Source organism: Glycine max, chromosome 5 (genome assembly GCF_000004515.6).
Source record: "Glycine max cultivar Williams 82 chromosome 5, Glycine_max_v4.0, whole genome shotgun sequence".
NCBI classification, from domain to species: Eukaryota; Viridiplantae; Streptophyta; class Magnoliopsida; order Fabales; family Fabaceae; genus Glycine; species Glycine max.
The window spans coordinates 7126705-7148993 of NC_038241.2; the positions used below are offsets into that span (position 1 = coordinate 7126705).

The following is a 22289-nucleotide window of genomic DNA, read 5'->3' on the forward strand; positions in this document are numbered from 1 at the left end:
TACTACGTTTGAAGTTAAAGGTATATATAGATATAAACAGAGTGATGAATAACTCTACTATTTGGAGGGGATAGAATTTTGTTACAGTAAATTCAACTTTACGTTTTGGAGAGGTTAGAAAATTCAACTCTAGTTTTTGGAGGGGTTTGAATTTGGTTCAGTTTTAGTTTATTCGACGTCAATCAATAATTAAGTTTTCTAGTGCTATTGTTTTTGTCACTGTCATGAACAATTCGATTGCTCTAAATTTAAAAATATTTCAAAAAAAAAGTAGTAATTTTTAATTATTAATGAAAAAATAGCTATAAATATTATATAATTTGCCCTTTTTCAGTTTAGAGGAATCCGGTGCCTCAAAAAAATTCATAATTAAAGTGAAAGTCGTGTTTAATAAAATCTTAAAATCAATAATAAAAATTTTCAAATTTTATTTTATTCTTTGAAATCTCAGACATGAATCAAAAGTGTACGTTTAAATTGAGACTTGTGGAAAGAAAAAAAAAACATCCATTCCTTCTATCAATCGCTTCTTACAGTACAAAACCCCAAGTTTTTAGCTACCCAAATTTATAGTAGTATTTGTGAACTGTGACGCCGAGTTAGTTAGTTAAGATCACTTTATTTTTATATATAGGAACAGATCTGCACTCATTAGAGCATTTTTAATCAATAAATTAAGCTACCAAAGTTTCTCGTGTAATTTTTTCATAATATTTCACACTTATTTTTCTTTGACTTGTGGCTTCTTATAATTGAGAAAGTTGGAAAAGGTTCCGAGAAAGAAAAAGGGGTTTCGTACATCTTCAAAAGATCTGAGAAAAAGGGATACTCTCTCTTTGACTTGTGTGAGAAAAAGGGGTACTCTCTCAAACGCAATATTGCAGAGAAAGAAAAAGGACCCAAACGCAAGCTCCAATAGCAGAGAAGAAAAGACAGCTTCACAAATTTCCGGAAAACGCAAACGTAAGCTCTTCAAAAAATGGCGCCGGGTACTCTCTCTCTTTCTCTTTCCTTGTTTTCTCTTCAAATCTTGACTCACCCTAACCCTAACCCTAACCCTTTGCGTTTTCACTTTTCAGGACCAAACGGACGCCTTACAGAATGGTTTGGTAATCATGGAAGATGTTCAAATGGCAGTTGCTGATTATTTCATTAGTGACTTTGTTTGAAGGAATTTTAAGGTATTAAATATTTTATTACTTTTAATTTAATTCCTTAACTAGGCGATGAAGAAATCCAATATTAGCAAATCCCTTTGTTCAAAATGTCCAGTAGTTGACTGTGCTTGGATTTTTTTTTCTTTCTCTTTTTTCAAATTAGAAGAATGCATGATGCAGGCAAAACACAATAATAAACCACACCATCAATACGATATTAACGATATCCTCTTTAACTGAAACTTAAATATATTCAAATCCTCATCTACTTTAACATTCATTTACTCTTTACCAGCACTTAATTGACTTTCTTGATTACGCTAAGAATATTAAAACGTAATTAAACATGTTTTTAAATATACTAAAAATTAATATATTTAATTATCATATTCCTAAGAATGTAATATTATTTCGTGAAAAAACGTTTCCTCAATATTTGTTCGTTTATTTGTATGCGGTGATTTGAACTAAACTACTAGTACCATTTTTTTTATAAGCAAAGTGTATATATTTATTTGAACCAACTCAAAGCACAAGTTGTGCCTTGAGCCAACATGAGCATATTACACAAGAGGTACTGATACCAATTAAGTTATCTATAAAACTAATTAGTAAAAATAACTAATATGCTTAAAAAATTGCTATTTGTCTACTGTGATTTTTATATATGTTTTAAAAATTGCTTTTTATTGGGTTGTGATTTTTATGCTAATGTAGTAAAAATAACCTCAGATTAAGAATATGTTTTAAAAGAATTCATTTTAATAATTAATTTATAAATTTGCACCAATACTCGGATTCTAATTTGTTCACATCCAATTTTTGTCATTTTTTCTGCATATGGTTGTCTCAATTTTTGGTGTTCTGCTTGTAATATGAAGAAGAACCAGATTTTTTAACATTTTGGTTATCCTTTTTCGGGAATAAGTTTCAATTCTAAGGTCTCTTTTTGAAAGCTATCTTAACTAAGGTTCTACTCGGTGTATATAGAGAACCAATTACTTACTAATTCATAAGAGCAACAAACACACTCTTTACCACTAGAGCTGGCAATTAGCAAAATTCACTTGGAATATGGATATTTCTAAGACGGTGAAGAATATTTTATATTGAATTTTCATTTTTTTGGTACATGGAAATGAGAATATTTATTTTAATTTTTTGTCTTGTATACAAGGACTTGGTTGGCCTTTGATCGTGGCTCACGATTGCTATGTAACAATTTTTTATTTTATTTTTTATAGTTATTCCAACGAACAAAAATTGATTAATTAATTAATTAATTAATCATACTTGGTTAAACAGGCTATCTGTTGAGAAGCTAGCTTCCACTGTGCTTTGGAAACTCTCCACTCCATGCAGCTATACTGAAACGGAATCCTGGTATTCCTTCTAATTCACACCAAAGTCACCACTTTGTCTTGTTACCAATGAATATTTTTATTACGTGTTCACTGCCATTAATGACAATTGATATATGCTATACAAATTGTGTTCATGATGAGTGAACCTTAGATTCCCGTTTGAGATTGGATGCAATGATTCTTGCGGACAGTTTGCATTAATCATTGTATTCAATCTTGAATTGTCCGTTTGGACAGTTTGGGGAGACTGATATTTTTATAGTAGATTCATGTGTTAAGGTTAAAATTATTTTGTTTAATTTGATGAAATTTCGGTAATGCATTTCTAGTTGTTCTCTGAGTGCATACTTGATTATCGGGAAGTTAATTTCACTGATTTCATGTCGTGTACTTGGAGACCAATGCGAAATGCTGCCAAAATTTTGTCAAATTTAACAAAATAGAATTAACCCTGATGTATGAAGCTACCATAAAAGACGGTCTTCCTGAATGGGATAGGGTCACACCTTTAATAAAAAAGTGAGATTTTCATGCATCGAATAACTATGAGAGTATGACCGAGTTATTACTTAGATGGATCGAAGTTGGATGAATGAAAGTCGCATCAGCCCAGAATATGAGGAAGGCGTCGAGCAATTCTTACAATTTGCTTCACAAAGAGGTCAACCGGATGAAGATGGAAAATATTATTGTCCTTGCATCAATTGTTTGAACGAAAGACGACAAATACTGGATGACATACGAGAGCATCTGTTGTGTGATGGAATTAAGAGAAATTATACAACGTGGATATGGCATGGTGAAATGACAGACATGCAGAGTGGGCAACAATCCGAACCGTTTGATGTAGAAATGGGAGATCGCTTGGAGGATATGATTCGTGACCTTGGACAAGAGTCTTTCCAGCAAGCACATGCCCCTGTGTATGAAAGATTGCAGGGTGACTCAAAGAAGCCTTTGTATCCGGGGTGCAACAATTCCTTGACGCTATTGTTGGCGGTGTTAAGTCTGGTTAATGTCAAGGCCAGATATGGATGGAGTGACAAAAGCTTTACTTCATTGCTTCAAATAGTGCACGATCTGCTTCCACAGGATAACACATTGCCTAAAAGCTACTATCAGGCAAAGAAGATATTGTGTCTGATGGGTATGGAGTATCAGAAGATTCATGCTTGCCCTAATGATTGCATACTGTACAGACATGAATTTGAAGAAATGTCAAAATGCCCTAGGTGTGGGGCGTCACGGTACAAGGTGAAGGATGATGAGGATTGCAGTTCTGATGAAAACTCAAAGAAGGGCCCTCCAGCGAAGGTGTTGTGGTATCTTTCCATCATTCCAAGGTTTAAGCGTTTATTTGCTAATGAGGACGACGCAAAAGATCTTACCTGGCATGCAAATGGGAGAAAATCTGATGGAATGATCCGTCATCCAGCTGATTGCTCCCAATGGAGGAAGATTGATAGTTTGTATCCCAATGGATTGTAAGTCATTTTTAATTAATAATTGTAATTATCTTTGTGTATTTTGTGAATTCCTTGGACAAATATGTGTTCGGTACAGGATTCTTTGGACGAGCAGGCGTCACAGGGATCGTTTGTCCCCCATGGACGTCAGGATATCCTGACTGCTGCCATTGGGCGACCAGAGCACCCTGGCCGTGTTCGTGCTGTTGGAGTCGGTGTCACCATAAAGCAATACTTTGGATCAGCTTCACGAACATCCCGCAGTTCTTCCTCCATGCCTCTTGAAGACCTAGAACAGCTGACCCAACAAATCAGAGACCAACTGGAGGAGTCAATCACAGAAAAAGTGACTCGAAAGATGATGGAATCCTTCAGCCAGATGCAGTCGCAGTTTCAGTCTCAGATGCAATCACAGGGAATTGCACTACCTCCAGAGCCAGAGGTTGGTCCCTCAGGTCCTCGTGTCAGTACAAAGGAGAGTTGTGTTGCTCCCTCAGGGAACAATCCAGGGATGGGTGACTCAGACAAGTGCGGCCTATATATTGAAGAAAATCCTTCCCGCTTGGTTGCCCTAGGAAGACTTTACGAGGGATCCACAACAGTTCACAACATCCCGTTGTTGCATGGCCAAGTCAAGGTTGGTGTTGAGGAGGTTAAAGATACAGAGGCAATGTCTCAGAATAAAGCACAGCCATATTCGGGGTGTTTAATCAAAACTTCCCGTTGTATATAAAGCACGAAGATCTCTCTGAAATTGCACATGGTGGTCAATGTCTCAGCATATCAGTTATACAGTTGTGGATTCTGTAAGTCATTTTAGATTACTATTAATTACCAAAGTAATTGTTTTAAATTCATACATAATTAACTTTGACTTAACAACACAGCCATCTGACTGAGACAAGTGTGCGAGCGGGGAATTCTGATGTGTATGGATTCCTCGAGCCACAGTCCATTCAGAGATCTGGACAATCACAATTTGAATCCGAAAGTTACATCAAGAGTTGGATACAGAGTTCAAAACGAGATGTTTACCTTGGAGCCTATCTGAATAGGTAAGTCAAACACAATAATTGAATTTAAATAATCTATACTACTACAATAAACTATATTCGTCTCTACTGCAGTGGACACTGGCAAATGGTCGTCATTCTACCTAAGGAAAACCTAGTTGTCTGGTTTTGTTCTTTGCATAACAGGCCAGACAACTACCTTAAGGGAATAATTAACAGGTCAGTATTGTTTTCAATACATTTTCATTGGCATAACTCAACAACATCAATATTTTAATGTTCCTTATATTCAACACTAGTGCTTTGAAAGGACTTGATGATACTCCACAACCGAAATCCAAGGCTGCTGCTAGGTGGATTGTTGTTAAGGTACGTGATTTAAATAAAAGTTCTACTTATATATATTTTATGTGTGTGTACACTAATTGTAGTTAACGTTTAATTAATATCCAAATTTCATTATGTATTTAGTGTAATAGACAAAAAGGAATCACTGAATGTGGCTACTACGTGATGCACTGGATGTCCACGATAATCTTAGGATCTTTCAGGAATAATTGGGAGACGGTAATTGTTTATTACAAACAAATTTGGTTTTTTTATAATTGTTATTACATTATTAATTTATTTTTTTATTTCATCATGCAGTATTTTAATGAAGTTAGACCATTGGAAGCAGAGAGATTTAAGGCACTTCGCATACAGTGGGCACAATATTATCTAAAAGTTAGAAATCAAACATAGGATGTTAGGCAACTATGTAACTTTAGGTTAATAAATTAGTTTACGTACTTTGCATTATATTTTTTACAATTGTTGTTTCATCTTAACATTGAACAACCTTTGTTGATAGCTAGTTTTTTGCTAAAATCTATTTGAAAACTGAATACAAATGATATATGTTGTGTGCTGTGTGGTCTGATTTTAAATTTACAGGTTAAATTTTGGTTTTTTGTAAAAACAAAGACATTATATAAAAAAAATTCCTGAAAACAACATCGGTTTTTTATAAAAACCGATGTTAACGTGGGTTAACATCGGTTTTTTATAAAAACCGATGTTAACTGTCAACAGTAACACATTCGTTAACATCGGTTTTTTATAAAAACCGATGTTAACGAACGTTAACATCGGTTTTCTGTAAAAAACCGATGTTAACTGTCAACAGTAACACATTCGTTAACATCGGTTTTTTGTAAAAACCGATGTTAACATTCAATATTAATATACATTTTCTGGGTGTAATTCATATTAGCAACATCGGTTATTTATATAACCGATGTTGGTAATTTTACTTTAACATCGGTTTTTGAAAAACCGATGTTAACGATAATATTATCAACGTCGGTACTTTCAACATCGGTTGAAAAACCGATGTTGAAAGTCATAAATAACCGATGTAGAAAGCATATTTTCTAATAGTGAAATTGCAAAGTCCAGCAAGGGCATTGTACTGACTCAACGAAAATATGCTCTTTCCTTATTAGAAGATACTGGCTTCCTTGGCTGCAAACCATCTTCTCTTCCAATGTATCCAAATTTAAAGCTCAGCATGCTTAATGGTGAGTTACTGACTGATCCCTCAATGTATAGGCGTTTACTTGGTCATCTAATGTATCTAACTATTTCAAGGCCAGATATTACATTTGTTGTTAACAAACTGAGTCAGTACATGCAGAATCCAAGAACACCTCATCTAGATGTTGTGCATCATCTCCTCCAATACATCAAAGGTACTCCAGGTCAGGGTCTTCATTTTCCAACAAGCAATTCCTTCAACTTGTCTGCCTATGCAGATGCTGATTGGGGAAGTGCTTGGACACACGCAGATCAACATCTGGTTCTTGTGTGTTTTTAGGAGATACCCTAATATCATGGAAATAAAAAAAACAACCCATTCTGTCTAAGTCTTCTGTTGAGGCAGAATATCGGGCACTCTCCTCAATATCTAGTGAAGTGATTTGGCTAAGAAGACTTTTACTGCACTTTGAGATTACTATTCCTTCTATCATGTTTTTCTGTGATAGCAAATCTGTCATAGATCTAGCATCCAATCCAGCTCACCATGAACGACCAAAATACATTGATATTGATTATCACTTCATTCGTGAGTTAGTGCAATCCAACATCCTCAAGCTTGTTCATGTGAAATCTCATTAACATTTACTCTCCAACTTAAGGGGGGTATTCTAGTTGTACAAAGGGATGGAAGTTAGTTAGAATAGCTGGCATAGGAAGTTAGTTATTACGGTTGTATAAAGGGATGGAAGTTAGTTAGAATAGCTGGTAATTAGTTAGAATAACTGGCATAGGAAGTTAGTTACTATTATCAGTTAAGCTGATTAAAACACCTTATATATAACATTGTATCTCCTCATTATCCATTAATAAGAATTTGAGAATTCACCTATTACTCATATCTCTTTGTTACTAGTGCATGAGCCCCAAAGTGGTATTCTCACACAAAAATAGTGCTTGTGTAGTGTGTGTAGGTAGAGAGAAATTGTGCCATGGTGTGGGGTGACTCATATCAAATGTACACAACTGCTATATTAAAAATTGATAGATACCCCCACCGGTCACCACCACACACAACCCTAGCAAAATTATTTCATTAGACACACAGTAAATAATTACACTTGTCACATTAGTACATTAGTACAAATTAATTAAAAGGTTCATAATTCAAAATGTCATGAAGTGAATTACATCTTATTGTTGGTGTTAACTTTTGATTTATCGTATTCTTGTAAGAAATTGACACTAGGACCATGCGTGAGTGTGGTCACGAGTACTTATTAACACTACTACTGTGCTTCCTACCAAAAGAACGTACCCTCCTCAACCATAATAATTTTCGGGTAATTGGTAGTTAGTGGCATGGTTTGATATCTCTCAATTAAGAAGACTTTTGAAGGGTGTGCATTTATGGCTGAAATGGAAGTGATACTAATAAAGCAAGTCAAATATCAGGGTCAGGGTGTGGGTGCGTCCTCGTTTCAACGGCAAGAGTATTGGCGTAGTACCAAAGGACACTGTCGTGTATAAAAAAGTTGGCAATTAATGGCATTTTTAGGTCTAACTGACTCTATTCTACTACACTTCTCTTTCATGAGGGTCAATTACTCGGAATAGTGCACGCGAAATTCAAACAAACAGGTTTCTCAATGCATCATGGTAATGGGCCACACACCCCCAAGTCTTATTAATAATATAGCATGGCAATAAAGATTGAAATCTGCCCCCATGTTTCATTGGATGTCATTTTGTGCTCTTTCTTTTCTTCCTTTTTATATGGTTTGCTTTCATGAGGGAATTCAATAACAAAACTCATTAATTGCAAAACTTGGAATACGCGACTTCAGAACCCCAACGGAGAAGAAACTACAAAGGGGCCGTTGTCCGTTGATGATGACACATGAAAATGAATTAATCGAGTCATATATTATGTTCCATATAATATGTCCACTTAATTAAATTCAATAATATGTATTCAAATAAGAAAGTAACAACACCTTTTAATGTAAGAAAAAATTGTTAGGAAAATTGTTCACACGTTGAGATCCCAAAAACTCTAAAGTTCCCAGCAAAACCTTAGAGTGTGTGTGAATCTTGGGTTGACAAAAGAGGAAACACTTTTATCTTTATCTATATATAGAATGTGACTCATCAAAGGTTTGAGACCTAATATTAAAGGTTCAATTATCTCATTATGATAGGTTCATTATTCTCGGTCAACCTACATGATCAAATAATTCACAATCCCTCAAACGTTGAACATGAAAGGTGTTGAACCAAGCCAACCGGTCCAAAACTGATTTTAGAAGTAGCGATATGGTTGATAATATGAAACTAATTAACTAACTAAAACAGGAGTTATGTATAGGAAGCTGTATAGTACAGTTTTGTTTTTGTCGTGGGTGCTACTGGGTAGCTAGCTAGCTGTATAACAATATGATTTTGCATTAATTGGTTTGTTCTTTAATTAGCATTTGGCATTTGGGAAGTGCCAACGAATTGGTAAAGACGTGGATATTTGATGGGGTGGTGGATCGGTTACAGCAGTGAGCCAGTGATCAAAGGCATACACCCACTACAGAAAAGGAAAGCTCGAATATAGGCATCCTAGATAAAGATAACACACGCTCCTTGCTCCTAATTATTTGACATGTTTTCAGATCCCATCTATTATTAGCGTTCTCATGTTTCTATTGTAGTATTACTTTCTAGTGTCCCAGAATTCAGAAACGATGCTCATAATATGATTAAATAATGTAATGTGCAAGTATAAATATAAATATTTCTAAATGTTCAAATTTATTAAAAAAACATAAGTATAATTAATTATTTGAACCTGTAGTTCCATAACCTAAAAGAGTAGAAATTAAGAATGATCTATTACTTTTTTTTATTAGGTAAATACTTATTTTTATGTTTGAACTTGTTAAGCGTTGACAGTTACATTCCTAAAAGTTGAAAAATAAAAATTTTATTTTCAAATTTGTAAAAAATGCAACAATTTAGTCTTACTGTTAGTTTTTTCTATTACCTCAAATAATTGTGTATACATAGCACTTTCGGTAAAGACGTGGCAGTTAATGATTGTCACATGTCATTTACGTGGATGCCACATGTCAAAAATTAACTTTTTAATTTGATCTATGAACCTAGTAACTTGTTATCATTTTAATCCCTGAACTTAATCACTTACTGATATTTTGGTCCCTCAGCTTAAAGCATTTTGTCATTTTGGTCCTTTATAAGCTAGTAACATGTTTTGAATGTTAGAGTATATAATATATACTTCTATAAAATTGAGCATAAAATATAATTCACTCATTATACTCTAAACGAAGAAGGTAGTATTAATTTGTCATGTTGGAGTATATAATATATATGACATACAAAACTAAATATAAAATATAGTTCATCTCTTATCATAGTCAGATAGGAGTATACAAAATAAAAAAATACAATAAAAGGTGGAAAAAAATAAAAATATCTAATTTTGTCTTAAATTTTGGTCTAATAAAATGATCAATTTTGTATTTCTTGACTTTTTAATTTCCTCCTTAATTAAATAAATATATTAACTTTTAAAAATAAATTATTTATGGGTATCTATATATTTACATAATACACATTTTTAATTTGATTCATATGAAAAGCTAATTTAATTTTCATATCTTTATTTATTTTCAATTCAAGTTATATTGTTGTTTGTCACTTTTATAATGTTATTTGTTAGAATTTTAACTTAATAAAATATAATAAATAAATTAATAATGACTTCAAATATAAAATATAATATTTCTGATAATTATTTTTCACTCAATTTTCATCACCATAAATATTTGTTATCACTATAAACAAATGTCATTTATCATCATCATGCTAACAATTTATATGTTGTGTGATACTTAATTAAAAATTCAAAAGTGCTCTCATAGACCAAAAATGATACTACTTAGTTAGATTCAAGGACCAAACTAACAATAAGTGATTAAGTTCATGGTCTAAAAGAACAACGAGTTATTAAGTCCAAGGATCAAATTCAAAACTAATTTTTTGACACATGACAATCATATAACATGTGACAACCGTCCATCACGTTATTACTAAAAGTACCATGTAAGCATATCCGTTTGAGTTAACGAAAAAATTAATGATATGATTTTATAGCACTTTTTGCATATTTGGAAACAAAATTTTTATTTTCTCCCTTTCAGTAGCGTCTGATAAGTTCAAGAACAAAAATAAATATTTACTTTTTCTTATAAAAAAATGTTAATTTATAGTATACTATTTTAAAATTAGTTTAATAAGAAAAGGAAAAAGTAATAATGCCCCCCATGGAAGTTTTCGGCCGAGAATTTTAACATAAAAGACATTATTTCGGTAAACAAACATATAAAGAGATTAACTCAATGTTAAAAGTAACTCTAATTTATATTTTTATATATGTCAATGTGTATCGATCATTAAGTAAATAGAGCAAGTAGAGTCTTCTTCCGCTCTCTTTTTTTTATTTGTTCATCAACATTTCACTTTCTCTCTGGCTCTCCGGCTCTATTTTTGGCGGGATCCAATCAAAATAGACTTCTTTGTCACACAATGGCTCAAAACAAATACTCTTAGCCCAATTATTTTATCGTGGAACTCTCATACTTTCCTTTTAACAATCGTTAAGGGCCCATGTCATTCTTACCTCCCTTAAGTTCACACCCCAAATATGTTGTTTTCATAAATAAATAAAAACTCCTCCTTTCCCTCACTTCCTCCCCCTCCCACTCACTTTCTCTTTCTCTTTCTACTTGTGACTCTCCTTCCATTGCATGCTCTCTCGCACACTAATTGTGGTAAAGCAGACCAACTCGCACCACCCAATTGGGTCTAGGCAGGTTGACCCGCATAGAAAAAGTGATGGAAACTTTCATCATGTTCCTTTTATGCTCGAGTTGGCAGGATGGTTCACTAAAAACCATAAAAAATGAAAATGAGTTGTAGGTTGGTAGGTCAAACCACTAATTTAAAAAAAAAAATTGATTTATATATTTAGTAAAGTACTAATAAAAAAACTATTGAAAAATTAAATGTTTTACCTTAGAATTTGAATAATAATTTATTTAGATAAAAATTTATTAATAATATAGGGTCGGATAGGGCAAGTCTAAAGCTGGTTGAATTGGTGGGTGGAAAACTTCAACCTCTCCCACAAAAAAAATAATAAAGGCAAAATGGGTTGTTTGAACGGGTCCAATCCATTCTGTCACCCTTTTTCGTACACACCCAATCCTATTTTCTTCTTCACCCCATACTCATTATTCTAGCCCTCGTTCTCATTCTAGTGTTCATTTTCGCCTCAAATTGCACTCATCTATGTCTCTCATTTTGTTCTTCACCTCTCTTACATGCTTTTGCTTATCGCTGATTTGACGGAAACTTATCCTTGTTCTATATCTATACGCAATAAAAATATGTTTTCGTTTTGTATTTAAAAAAAAAATACAACTAGAATATATTTTTGTTGCATTAATTTTTATACAAAATTTCTTGGGCTGCAGTAAGTAGATCGAGAGGTCGTTCCACCCGTTGTCCCCAAATATGGGTATTATGTTCTAAAAAGGCGAGCAAACATGGACGCTACAGAGAACAAGATAGAAAGCAAGTGTGCACCTTTGTTTGCTTCTTCTCCACCAAAACGGAACATGTTTTTGTTGTGTTAAATTTTTCAAAAAAGAGAGTAACGCAATAGAAACTTGTTTTCATCAAAGATAAACTGTAACTTGTCTTCTATAAAAAATAAAAAGTGCAAGAATAACAAAAAGAGTGTGAAAAAAACATGGACCTCGTTAAAGGGGTATCTTTACAAATTAACTGTAACTTGTGGGCTTTGACGTAATACAGGCCCTTCGTTTTTGTGCTAAATACGACGAAAACAAACAGAAACTAGTAGAATTTTATAGTCAAAAGTATACAAGCACTTTAAAAAATAAATTATACTTCTAATAATTAATTTTAATTATGATTATGGTAAAAAAAATTAACGATTATGATTTCAGAGAAATTTAAATAGAAATATAATAAATTTTATAATTAATTATATAATCTTAATCATTAGTTTTGAATTAATAATAATTATTAGTATTTTATATTCTCTAAAATACATTCCTTTTACTTTAAAATGAACCAAATTCACACAATACATCAATTGAAAGACTATATGGTGTGATATACGGTAATGTAAAAATATTTAAAATATGTATGTTCTTATCTCAATCTCAAGCTTAGTCTTCTTTGTGTAACATCCTTCTTTAGATTCTTCCTTGTATTTGATCTCACGATCTATCAGAGTGTGAAATACATGCAAAAGATATTTTGCTGCCCAAGTAAAGTTTCAGCTCAAAGCAACAAATATCAATAATAAAATGAGAATGAATAGGATCACTTTACCTCGAGAATTTTACTTTTGTTTATACAAATCTTATTGGACTTTGAGCCTATGGGCTTTTAGGATAGTTACAATCTCAAGTAATTTGATCTAAAGGTGATTAGGAAACTTAATCCACCATACTCTATTAAGTGTGTCTTACTAGGACTTAGATACATGTATGTATGTTGGCCAAATACATATTTGGGTATAACCATCAAGTATTTAGAGACCTAGGTATTTTGACCAAGTACCTGTCCAATATAATATATAATAACAAAAAAATTATAGTTATGAAAGTCTAGATTTTTTATGACAAATTTTTTTGACACCCGATGCCCTTTGTTAACAATACAATCATTATCAGTAGTACAACACAATGGTAGTAAAAGTAATGTTAAATAGTGAAGAGATATAAGATAGTTCACATGAAACATAAAAGTGCATGTGTAATTTATTCTTAAAAAAGAATAGAAGGGACAATTTAGTAATAAAAATTATTGTATCAACTGCATATAAAAAATGATGAGGGGTTAAATAAAAAAAAATGTGATATTTTGTGGATGAAAATTTAATCGACTATAAATTTTTAATCTAATAAAATAATTAGTTATTGCTTGAGCTTTTAATTCAATGATCAAGGGGAAATAGATTTTAAAACTTCAACGTAATCACGCTTGTAATGACATATATTTAGAAAGACATGAACGCAGAATATGTCTAAGGCATGTCTTAGCATAGATATATGAGATTAGGCAGGTTCATTGAACCTTCAATTAATTCATTTTTTGTCTCTACTTTTCTTTTTGAATCCCGGGTTTTCTTCTCAATCCAGGGAAATCCGAAATTGACTAGTTGTGGCTTAAATGCTTTTGAAGATTCGTAGTTGTGTTTGGAATAGATTTGGGAATCAAACTATGTCTATATAATAGTAGAAACTCAAGTTGAGATTTGATATTTATCAGGATGTAGTTAGCCATGTGTCTTGAGATCAATGTGTTTAAGCCTTTAAGGCTGTCTTATTCCGTATGTCATTGTTGTCCCATAAATTAATACTACAAAGTCTACATGAACAGAAAAAAGCCAGACAAAAATATATTGATTAAGCATTGTGCTTTATTACCTTTATTAACTGAGTATCACATATATATAACCTAAGATATGAACTCATCAAATAATTAATAACAAAATCTTGTAATGTGTACGGTTGTCGCCGTGGATTTGCAATCAGCTTTCATGCTGGTCACTTGTTTGATACACGTATATATCCAAGTATATATAATGATTTTTCGTATCTTTATAATGATTCCTCAATTTATATCGGATTTTTTTCTCTCTTTTTTTTTGGTCATGTTTAGATCGGTGATGCAATCACTTTCTGTTTAAGAAGAAGAGAGAGAGGAAGAGGCTATTCTCTAGAACGAAACTCTATGTGAGGAGGACCAACGACTTATGCAGAAGTGGATGAAGCTAGCAAGTACAATCAAATTAATAATCAATGGAGGCAAAAGTTACTGTAAAATATGTTTAGATAGTTTAACTAGTTACAAGAAAAGAAATCATAGATCAATTTAAAATACTTCAACAAATAGTTACAATAAAAGAAAAGCAATAAAAAAGATGAAATGAAAATTAAAAATAAATCAAAAATTTAAAATTAATTTATGTACCTAAATTTGTAAAATTAAATAGAAGAAACTTTTTAGTTAGAATGCATAGATCAATTTTAAGTTATAAAAAATTTTCTATTTTATATTCTTCTTTTATAAGGGGAAAGAAGATAGCTAGGAGGGGTGATTATACGGATTCGTTCAGTCAAGGTTTAGTTCACCAAGTTCATGATCAAACAAATTTGGTTCATAAAATAAATGGTAGTTTTTCTAAAGTTTGTATTTTGGTCCGTAAAAGTCCACAGATAAATGGATCAAATCGAAAACTCAAATAATAATTTTAAAAAAAAATATATGATAGATTTTTTTATAAAAAAGGTTAAAATGTATAAAATTAAAAGAAAAAAATTAATTTTACTTTTAAATTAAAATCTATCACACTAAAATACGTCAATATTTTAAATATATCAAATTAACAATAACAACTTAAAATAAAAATAAAAATTATAACATAACAAATTAATAATATTTATGCGAGAAGTCCACCAGTTTATTGATAAAAGTTATTAGATACACAAAAATTCAATATAATTATACAGATTAAAAAAAAAACACATTATTCGTCAGATTCACGGATGTAAGTCGATAAACCCAGCGCTAGGATAGAGGTATGAGTGGTGAGAACACACATAGAATAAGAAGAACTAAGGTCCTAGAAAACAAATACTTCTACACGTTTAGCGAGAGCCATAAGGTATGTATCTTAACACAACCTTAATATGATTAATAATTTATCTTATACACCTCACATGTCATCTAAAACGTGTACTGCTTTTCTTCACACGGACCACACGTGTCTCTATGATGCTGCGTGGAATCTTCTTCCACTGTTTTAAAATTGAGGATATGATGAACTCAACAGAATCTTCATTTAACTTAAAGGCCAAAATTGCATCATTAGTCACTGACTTAGTAATTAATTTCCGAGAATAAACAAACCTTAGATGCTACCTAGCTAATCCTAGAGCTGCAAGCCTCGAAGAAACGCAAGGAATTTTTTTTGTGTGTGATATTTTATTTCATAGTACTGGGAAGAAGGAAATGCAAGGTTAAAAATATATTTGGAACAAAGAACAGGTGGCGAAGAAAGAAAGAAAAAAAAAAGAATGGGACCCTAAGCAAGAACCACCACGTTGTGAGCCCATGAGTGGTTTCATGTTGCGTGACATGCTGGTGAGAAGGAAGCATATATAACTAATTAAAAAGTATAATTGTACATTTTTTTTATATAGAAAAAAGAGAAGATAGCAAGAGGACAAAACTAACAATGCGATAAATAAATGGTCCAATGGAGAAAAATAAAGAAGAAAAAAATAGTATTATAGAAAGGGTGATATAAGAATGTCATATGAATAACATAATTTTTATTAATTGATGTTTTTATCTTTTTTTATTTATTTGTAATAGTGTCATAGGTTATTCGTATTATTGTAAATTTATAATATTAAACATAATTAATCTACCCCTAAGTGTATGTTGTTTCATTAAAGAAGAAAAGTAAAAGTAGTAAGTCACCCAAAACTTTTTATGCTCGAAATTTGAAATTTCAAGAATTAGAATAATGTGTTCTCCGTTAAATTAGAAGTTTGGGGGGGAATCCGGGGGCGCATTATGGAGTCGTGTTGAAGTTGAACCAGTCAAATTATATTTGTCAAAAGTAAATAATGTTTGGTCACTAATTTCTCATGGATCATAAGAGACATAATGATAATTGACAACTTATAAGTGCAACTAGTTTCGATTTGAATACTTTTTAATTAAAAATTTATCTTTACCTAAATGTTGTGTATTGAACGTTTTAAATTATTTAACAAATAAGAAACTAATTTTAATTTGCTTCAATAATTTTACGATAATATATATCTTTTCTTGTTTGTTTACTTGAACAGTATCTTAAGTGCAATGATTAGAATTTCCTTTTAAATAGATTAAGAAAAACAGGTGTTGTTTAACACTCGTTGTATCCACGGGTGAAAAGGAAACAATGATAGCAATTATTATATCAACTAGCTGTCCTAAAAATACGAGAGACTATCTTTTATTCTTTCTTTCTCTTTACGGGCATGTCATAAAGTAATAATTAAGAAAATACCCACTTAAAAAAGTGCACATTAATATAAGTTGATTGTCATTTCAAGGCTTGGTTAGAGCCTATAAAATAATTTATTATTTAAATATTAAACTATTAATACCACACTATTATCAATATCATATACAAAATTAATCAATTAAAAGTTATGATTAATATAATTTTAAAATAATTATTGTAAAAGTTAATAAACTAAATATAAATAATAAATTATTATTAAATGATAATATATATATATATATATATATATATATATATATAAATCATTTATATTTTTTTTTGTCATGAGTCAAAGATCAAATATATTTTTAATTTGTTAGGCTCAAGATTAATCTCACTTGTAATACGTGATTATCGTTAGTCTAAGGAAATATTACATATGAGAATCAAACATAACTTTATGAAATAAATATAACTAACAAAAGTATGTCTTGAGGTCTCTTCAAACTCAACAACTTCTTCTCGAACACTTATAATAAGATGGTAATTTTAATGAATAAAACAATTAACAGGAGTTCGCAAATAGTATTGTTCTCAGCTGGTGCGATAATCCAGAAGATCAACCATGATATTCGTAACGAATTTAAAATAAGATTATATATGCATATATTTACAAACTAATAAAAACCATATTAAAACAATCACAATTCATGAAATTTTGAATAAATAAAATATTTAAATAAACGACAACACCTCAACGAATCCAAATAAATATAACAAACACAACTTAGTGATTCCTAGAATCACAAGACTCAATTATCAGGTTCCCATAACTAGTATATATCTCATATTTTTCAAAGAATCTATGAACTTATATTTCATGCAATGGTGTCTCACTGTTTTCCCATCGTAAATGTAAGTATCCAAAATCTATTCTCCATCTCAGATGGAGGTATCTATAACAAATCGCATCTTCGTCCCAAATGTAGGTATCACTCCTGTTCAATTCTCATAACATAATACACAATCACAACTTCTCAGAAAATAATGTCTAACTCACACATAACTATCAACTATTTTTCTAAATAATTATCAAATAAATTTTCAAACACTTCATGTGTATCAAAGTTATTGAATTTTTGTCATATATATCAATATCATACAATGTCCTCATAAGCATAAGTTAATTGTATGAACAATGCATTCTACCTATCTAAGATTATATAAAAAAATATAAATATAAAAATGATACATATAACAACTCACTCAAATGTAATACATAGTCCGCTCAAAGTAAATCCAGTTATATATACATGTAAATGTCATTCTTTCTTTAACTAATGTCATGCAATTTGTAAGCTTAGGAATATAACCTAATATAAGTCAAATGCATCCATACATGTATTTATCCACAAGACAACATAAGGATTTAAAAGCAAAGGACTTCATGCCAAATTTTAAAGAATTGACTAGTACTATACGATTTCCCTTTCACCAAACTATTTGTATATATAACAAGAAAAACTCATACTTCTTTTGCCAACAATTCGTGTGCAAGAAGTAGCAGCAAAAAATTATCATGACAACCAAATCGTGCTAAAAAGGTAACTCAGTTGTAATAGGAAATATTTGAAATCTATTGTAATACCTAAAATTTTATTGATCTCAAATTTTATATCAGAATACAAAATTCATTCTTTAAGAATTATACCATGAAAGTTTTTAAAGATAAGTACTTTACTCACCTCTAGCTTGAAGCAAGAAATTTGTATTCTTCGTCATTCATTTTATCTTCTACCAATTGCATCAAAAGAATTTTTCCACTATCTTTTTTTTCCTCTTCATTTATGTATGTGATTCCAAGAGAATGAATTATATACTCTTATATAAGAACTATAAGTAATTCAAAATTTGTTTAACAGATCTTTCTTTATCTATTATTTATATTCTTTAATTATAATTATCTTTAATCAATCTAATATATTATTATACTATCTTTTCAAAATAAAAATAACAATCTAATATATTAAAATAATTTAATATATTTTTTTCATTTACTAAAAGATATATTTAGATATCTTTATCTAAATAATTATTGGATTATTTTTTTCAATGTTACATCCCCTCCCCCACAAAAATCTCCTTTGAATTCCATAATTTTTGTTCTCAATACCTTTAGCACCTTAAAAAAGAAGAAATAATTGTTTTAGTAAGCATCAAAATTTTCTACATATACATTTATAGTTGACACACGATTTTAGTTTTTAACAATTGATAAAGCCAACATTATACTAGAGATAAAAAATTAATAATATAATTCATACACTTAAATTTCTATATTTTTGCATTCCTATAGAATATATTTATCAAAACAATAAAATATCAAATTCAACATACTCACACAAAAAAATTGTTCCCATACATCATGTAGGTCAAAATTATATATATATATATATATATATATATATATATATATATATATATATATATATATATATATATATATAATAATTTTGGTAATTGAGTCTTATAAATTAATGACAATAGTATTTATGGAAAAATATATAAATTCAGGATAAATTTATTATTATCAACTAAATTAGATAATTGAGTCTTATAAATAGGAATAAACATGATAGCTTGTAACCTCACCTTTTCTTCATCTTAAATGAAAACTTGTTAGGATTTTACATAATCCTATTGAAAAAAAAAATAGAGTATGTTATTTCTCTTTCACCTCCTTCATTCCAGGTTTAATATTCATCTTCTCATCACCTTTTTTATTATTGTTTTTCACATTTTCTCTTCTCCACCACCCCAAGTTTAATATTAATCTTCTATTCACTTTTTTCTATTGTTTCTTTCACATTCTCTCTTTTTACACTATTTCCTCCTCCTCCATCCCGATATATGAACGATTTTGTGGGAAGTTACCGTGATTATTAGCCATCGGAATGTGTCACTACCATAAAGGAGTTTTCATCTGCATGACCCGACCAGTCTACTAAAAATCATCAAGTCATTGATTTCTTTTAAAATCGGTTGAGTCAAATCAAGTTACATTCAGATCCAATCAAATAATCAACTCAAACTGAACATATGATTGATTTTTCTCAACTAGTTTTACCGGTGAGACTGAGTTGAGTATGATAACACTAAGTTACCAAAAAACAATTACACGTGGTTGTCTCTATCATACTCTTTGATTACACGACAAGTCACTAGATTGCTAAAGTGATGGTTATTCCATAAAAAAAAATATTGCATGATAGCAAGGATTAAAATGATTAATAGAGGAAAAATATAAGAACAAAAAAGTTGTACAAAAACTTGTTTAAGGACTAATAGTGAAATTTGCAAGAAGTTTAGGGTCCAAAGAGATATTCAACCTTTTTTTCTTTTTCTTGAAACAAAATTTCGAATATTTGCATAATAAAGGACCCAATTGATTTTGAACCAAACCAACTCATTTGTAATCAAATTAGTTTGGTTCAAACTGCGCATTTTTTTTTTTAGAAATATAGGTGAACCAAACTAATTCAGACCAATGGAAATTGATTAGTTTGGATTTCATTTTTCAACGAATCCAAATCAAATCGTGAACGCCCCTTTGTCAACATGCATCTTACAAGTCTGAGTTTGTAAAGATTAAACACGTTGACAATGCCTGATGAATTTATGAATATCATTGAGCATACCTTGCTAAACTACCAAGCTGTCATCACCAAAAGTCCAAAACAATGCCACCATCTGACCTGCACTTACCTAATATCATCCAAACTTCCCAATGCATCTTAAAATTGGTTCTATGAAACTAGTTACACCGCAACCAGCAAAACAATGACACTTACACCAAACATAAATCCAGATTAGTTAACCATTGTGTGAATGAGTAATTGAACTCGTATCCAAATTTCTTCAACCATGTCCATGCAATGAATAAAATATTCTGCATAATCAAAATTTTCTCAAAAGACCCTTCCCTGAAAACACAAGTGTTTCTATGATTCCAAACACACCAGACTATTACACTCCAGACCACCTTCCATTTTTCCGTCTTACTCTTGGAAACCATGTCATGCATATGCTGCCAAAAATGAAGAATAAGATCCTCTGGTAAAACTATATCCACTTTAAACCATTATAAGCATTCTTTACAAATATCATATACCAATTTGCATGAGAACAAAATATGTGCTCCTAACTTTTCTTTTGGTTGCAGAAAGGACACATGTAGTTACCATCGACCAATGTGACATTACTTTTTCTTAAATTTTGTCTTGTGGGCACCTTATCTCTAAATACCCTTTAAATGAAGTGGATTGCCTTTGATGGTACAATGATCTTCCATACTTCAAAAAATAGCACCTCAAACTAACTTTCGAACCTCAAACTATACTATGCCTTAGAAACTGAATTGACAATGTAATTACCTGAGGGATCTTCCATCTAAATCCACTTATTCGAACCATATTTTAAGTTCATATGTAACAATTTTTTATTGAAATTTTCCACCAAATTAATCAGATTTTCCCATTGGAACCAATTTTGTGCCACCTAAAGTCCCATATCCAATTTTGCCCTTCCCATATTCCCATCTTTTCAATAACCGCATCTTACTGCTCCAAGTTTAAGAACACTACCAGATTTTTTGGCGAAGCATTCCCCACCCATCGAAACAAAATTTTGTTACTCCACCATCTCCCAAATTCCATCTCATTATTCTATAAAACCACTTCATTTGATCATCACTACCCCAAATTTTCCGTAAGTCCCTCCACCAAATCAAAGTATTTGAACCCCCTTACTCTCCAATTAAACTTCTCCAACCTCTATATTTTGACTCCAACACCTTTTTCCACAAAAAACCATTTTGATGAAAAAGGCTCTATCTACACTTTGCAATTAGAGCATCATTGAAAATGGAGATGTCTTTAATGCCTAAACCTCCATGACTCTTGGGACTATACATTTTTACCCAGCAATTCCAAGGAATCTTCTTATGGTCATCAACTTCACCCCACAATATTTTTCTTTGAATGCTTTTAATCCTCCTAAGCACAGCTTGTGGCATCTTAAAAGAAAACATGAAAAACAAAGGTAATGTGATTAAGACCAATTAATGAGGCACACCCTTCCAACAAAGGATAGATGTTTTCGCTTCCATGAAGACAACTTCTTCGAGAAAGTCTGAGTAATGAAGTGTGTTCAAAAAAAGTAATAATGGTGAAACTTAGTCACTACCTCAGTGATGGCATTGAAATCATGGACAAAGTATATTGTTATTGCATTTAAGGAGAGGGATCTTCGAAAGGTAAGAAATTGGATGGTCATCTTGAGATAGAACACCACCAATCTCTTAGTCAAACGTAATTTCAATAACAGAAATTCTAGTAATACATTTTTTTAACATTTTGAATACATTATCTACTATTGAATGAAATTTATCATAAATCACAAATTCTATTGAGTTTAATAATTTTTTGTCTTATAATTTATTTATTAGATTTAATTTGATCTTTTTATTTTTAAAATATTCAATTAAGTCTCTTAAATTTTAAAAAAGGTTTAATTTGATTCTTTTTTACCAAATTTAGACTAACAACGTTTATGCAATAGGGTCACGAGTCAACAAAAAATAAACAAAATTAACAAATTAG

The 22289-nt window shown here is 31.1% G+C and overlaps 1 protein-coding gene and 2 long non-coding RNA genes across 4 annotated transcripts; all 3 read left to right on the forward strand.

The window, feature by feature from the left end:
• Positions 1 to 231: 231 nt before the first annotated feature.
• On the forward strand, positions 232 to 3311 carry LOC102666405 (uncharacterized). The gene is made up of 4 exons (XR_414236.4): positions 232 to 989; positions 1080 to 1181; positions 2463 to 2540; positions 3095 to 3311. It is a non-coding gene; the product is annotated as an uncharacterized lncRNA (long non-coding RNA).
• Positions 3312 to 3811: 500 nt separating this feature from the next.
• Positions 3812 to 5174, forward strand: LOC113001680 (uncharacterized). Of its 2 annotated transcripts, XR_005891429.1 has the most exons (4): positions 3812 to 4005; positions 4085 to 4793; positions 4875 to 5042; positions 5115 to 5174. XR_005891429.1 is itself a non-coding variant. In XM_026128587.2 (3 exons), exon 1 carries the CDS (start codon positions 4070 to 4072, stop codon positions 4718 to 4720), a length of 651 nt encoding a protein of 216 aa, XP_025984372.1. In that variant the 5' UTR covers positions 3812 to 4069; the 3' UTR covers positions 4721 to 4793; positions 4875 to 5042; positions 5115 to 5174. The 2 variants fall into 2 exon arrangements, 1 of the variants encoding a protein (XP_025984372.1); XM_026128587.2 differs by having other exon boundaries at positions 3812 to 4793.
• A 332-nt stretch (positions 5175 to 5506) lies between these two features.
• Positions 5507 to 5898, forward strand: LOC106798881 (uncharacterized). The gene is made up of 2 exons (XR_001388551.3): positions 5507 to 5567; positions 5649 to 5898. It is a non-coding gene; the product is annotated as an uncharacterized lncRNA (long non-coding RNA).
• The last annotated feature ends 16391 nt before the right edge of the window (positions 5899 to 22289 follow it).

Excerpts from the sequence above, each read along its gene's own strand:
- LOC113001680 (XM_026128587.2), top strand. The coding sequence starts at position 4,070 with ATGTGTTCGGTACAGGATTCTTTGGACGAGCAGGCGTCACAGGGATCG.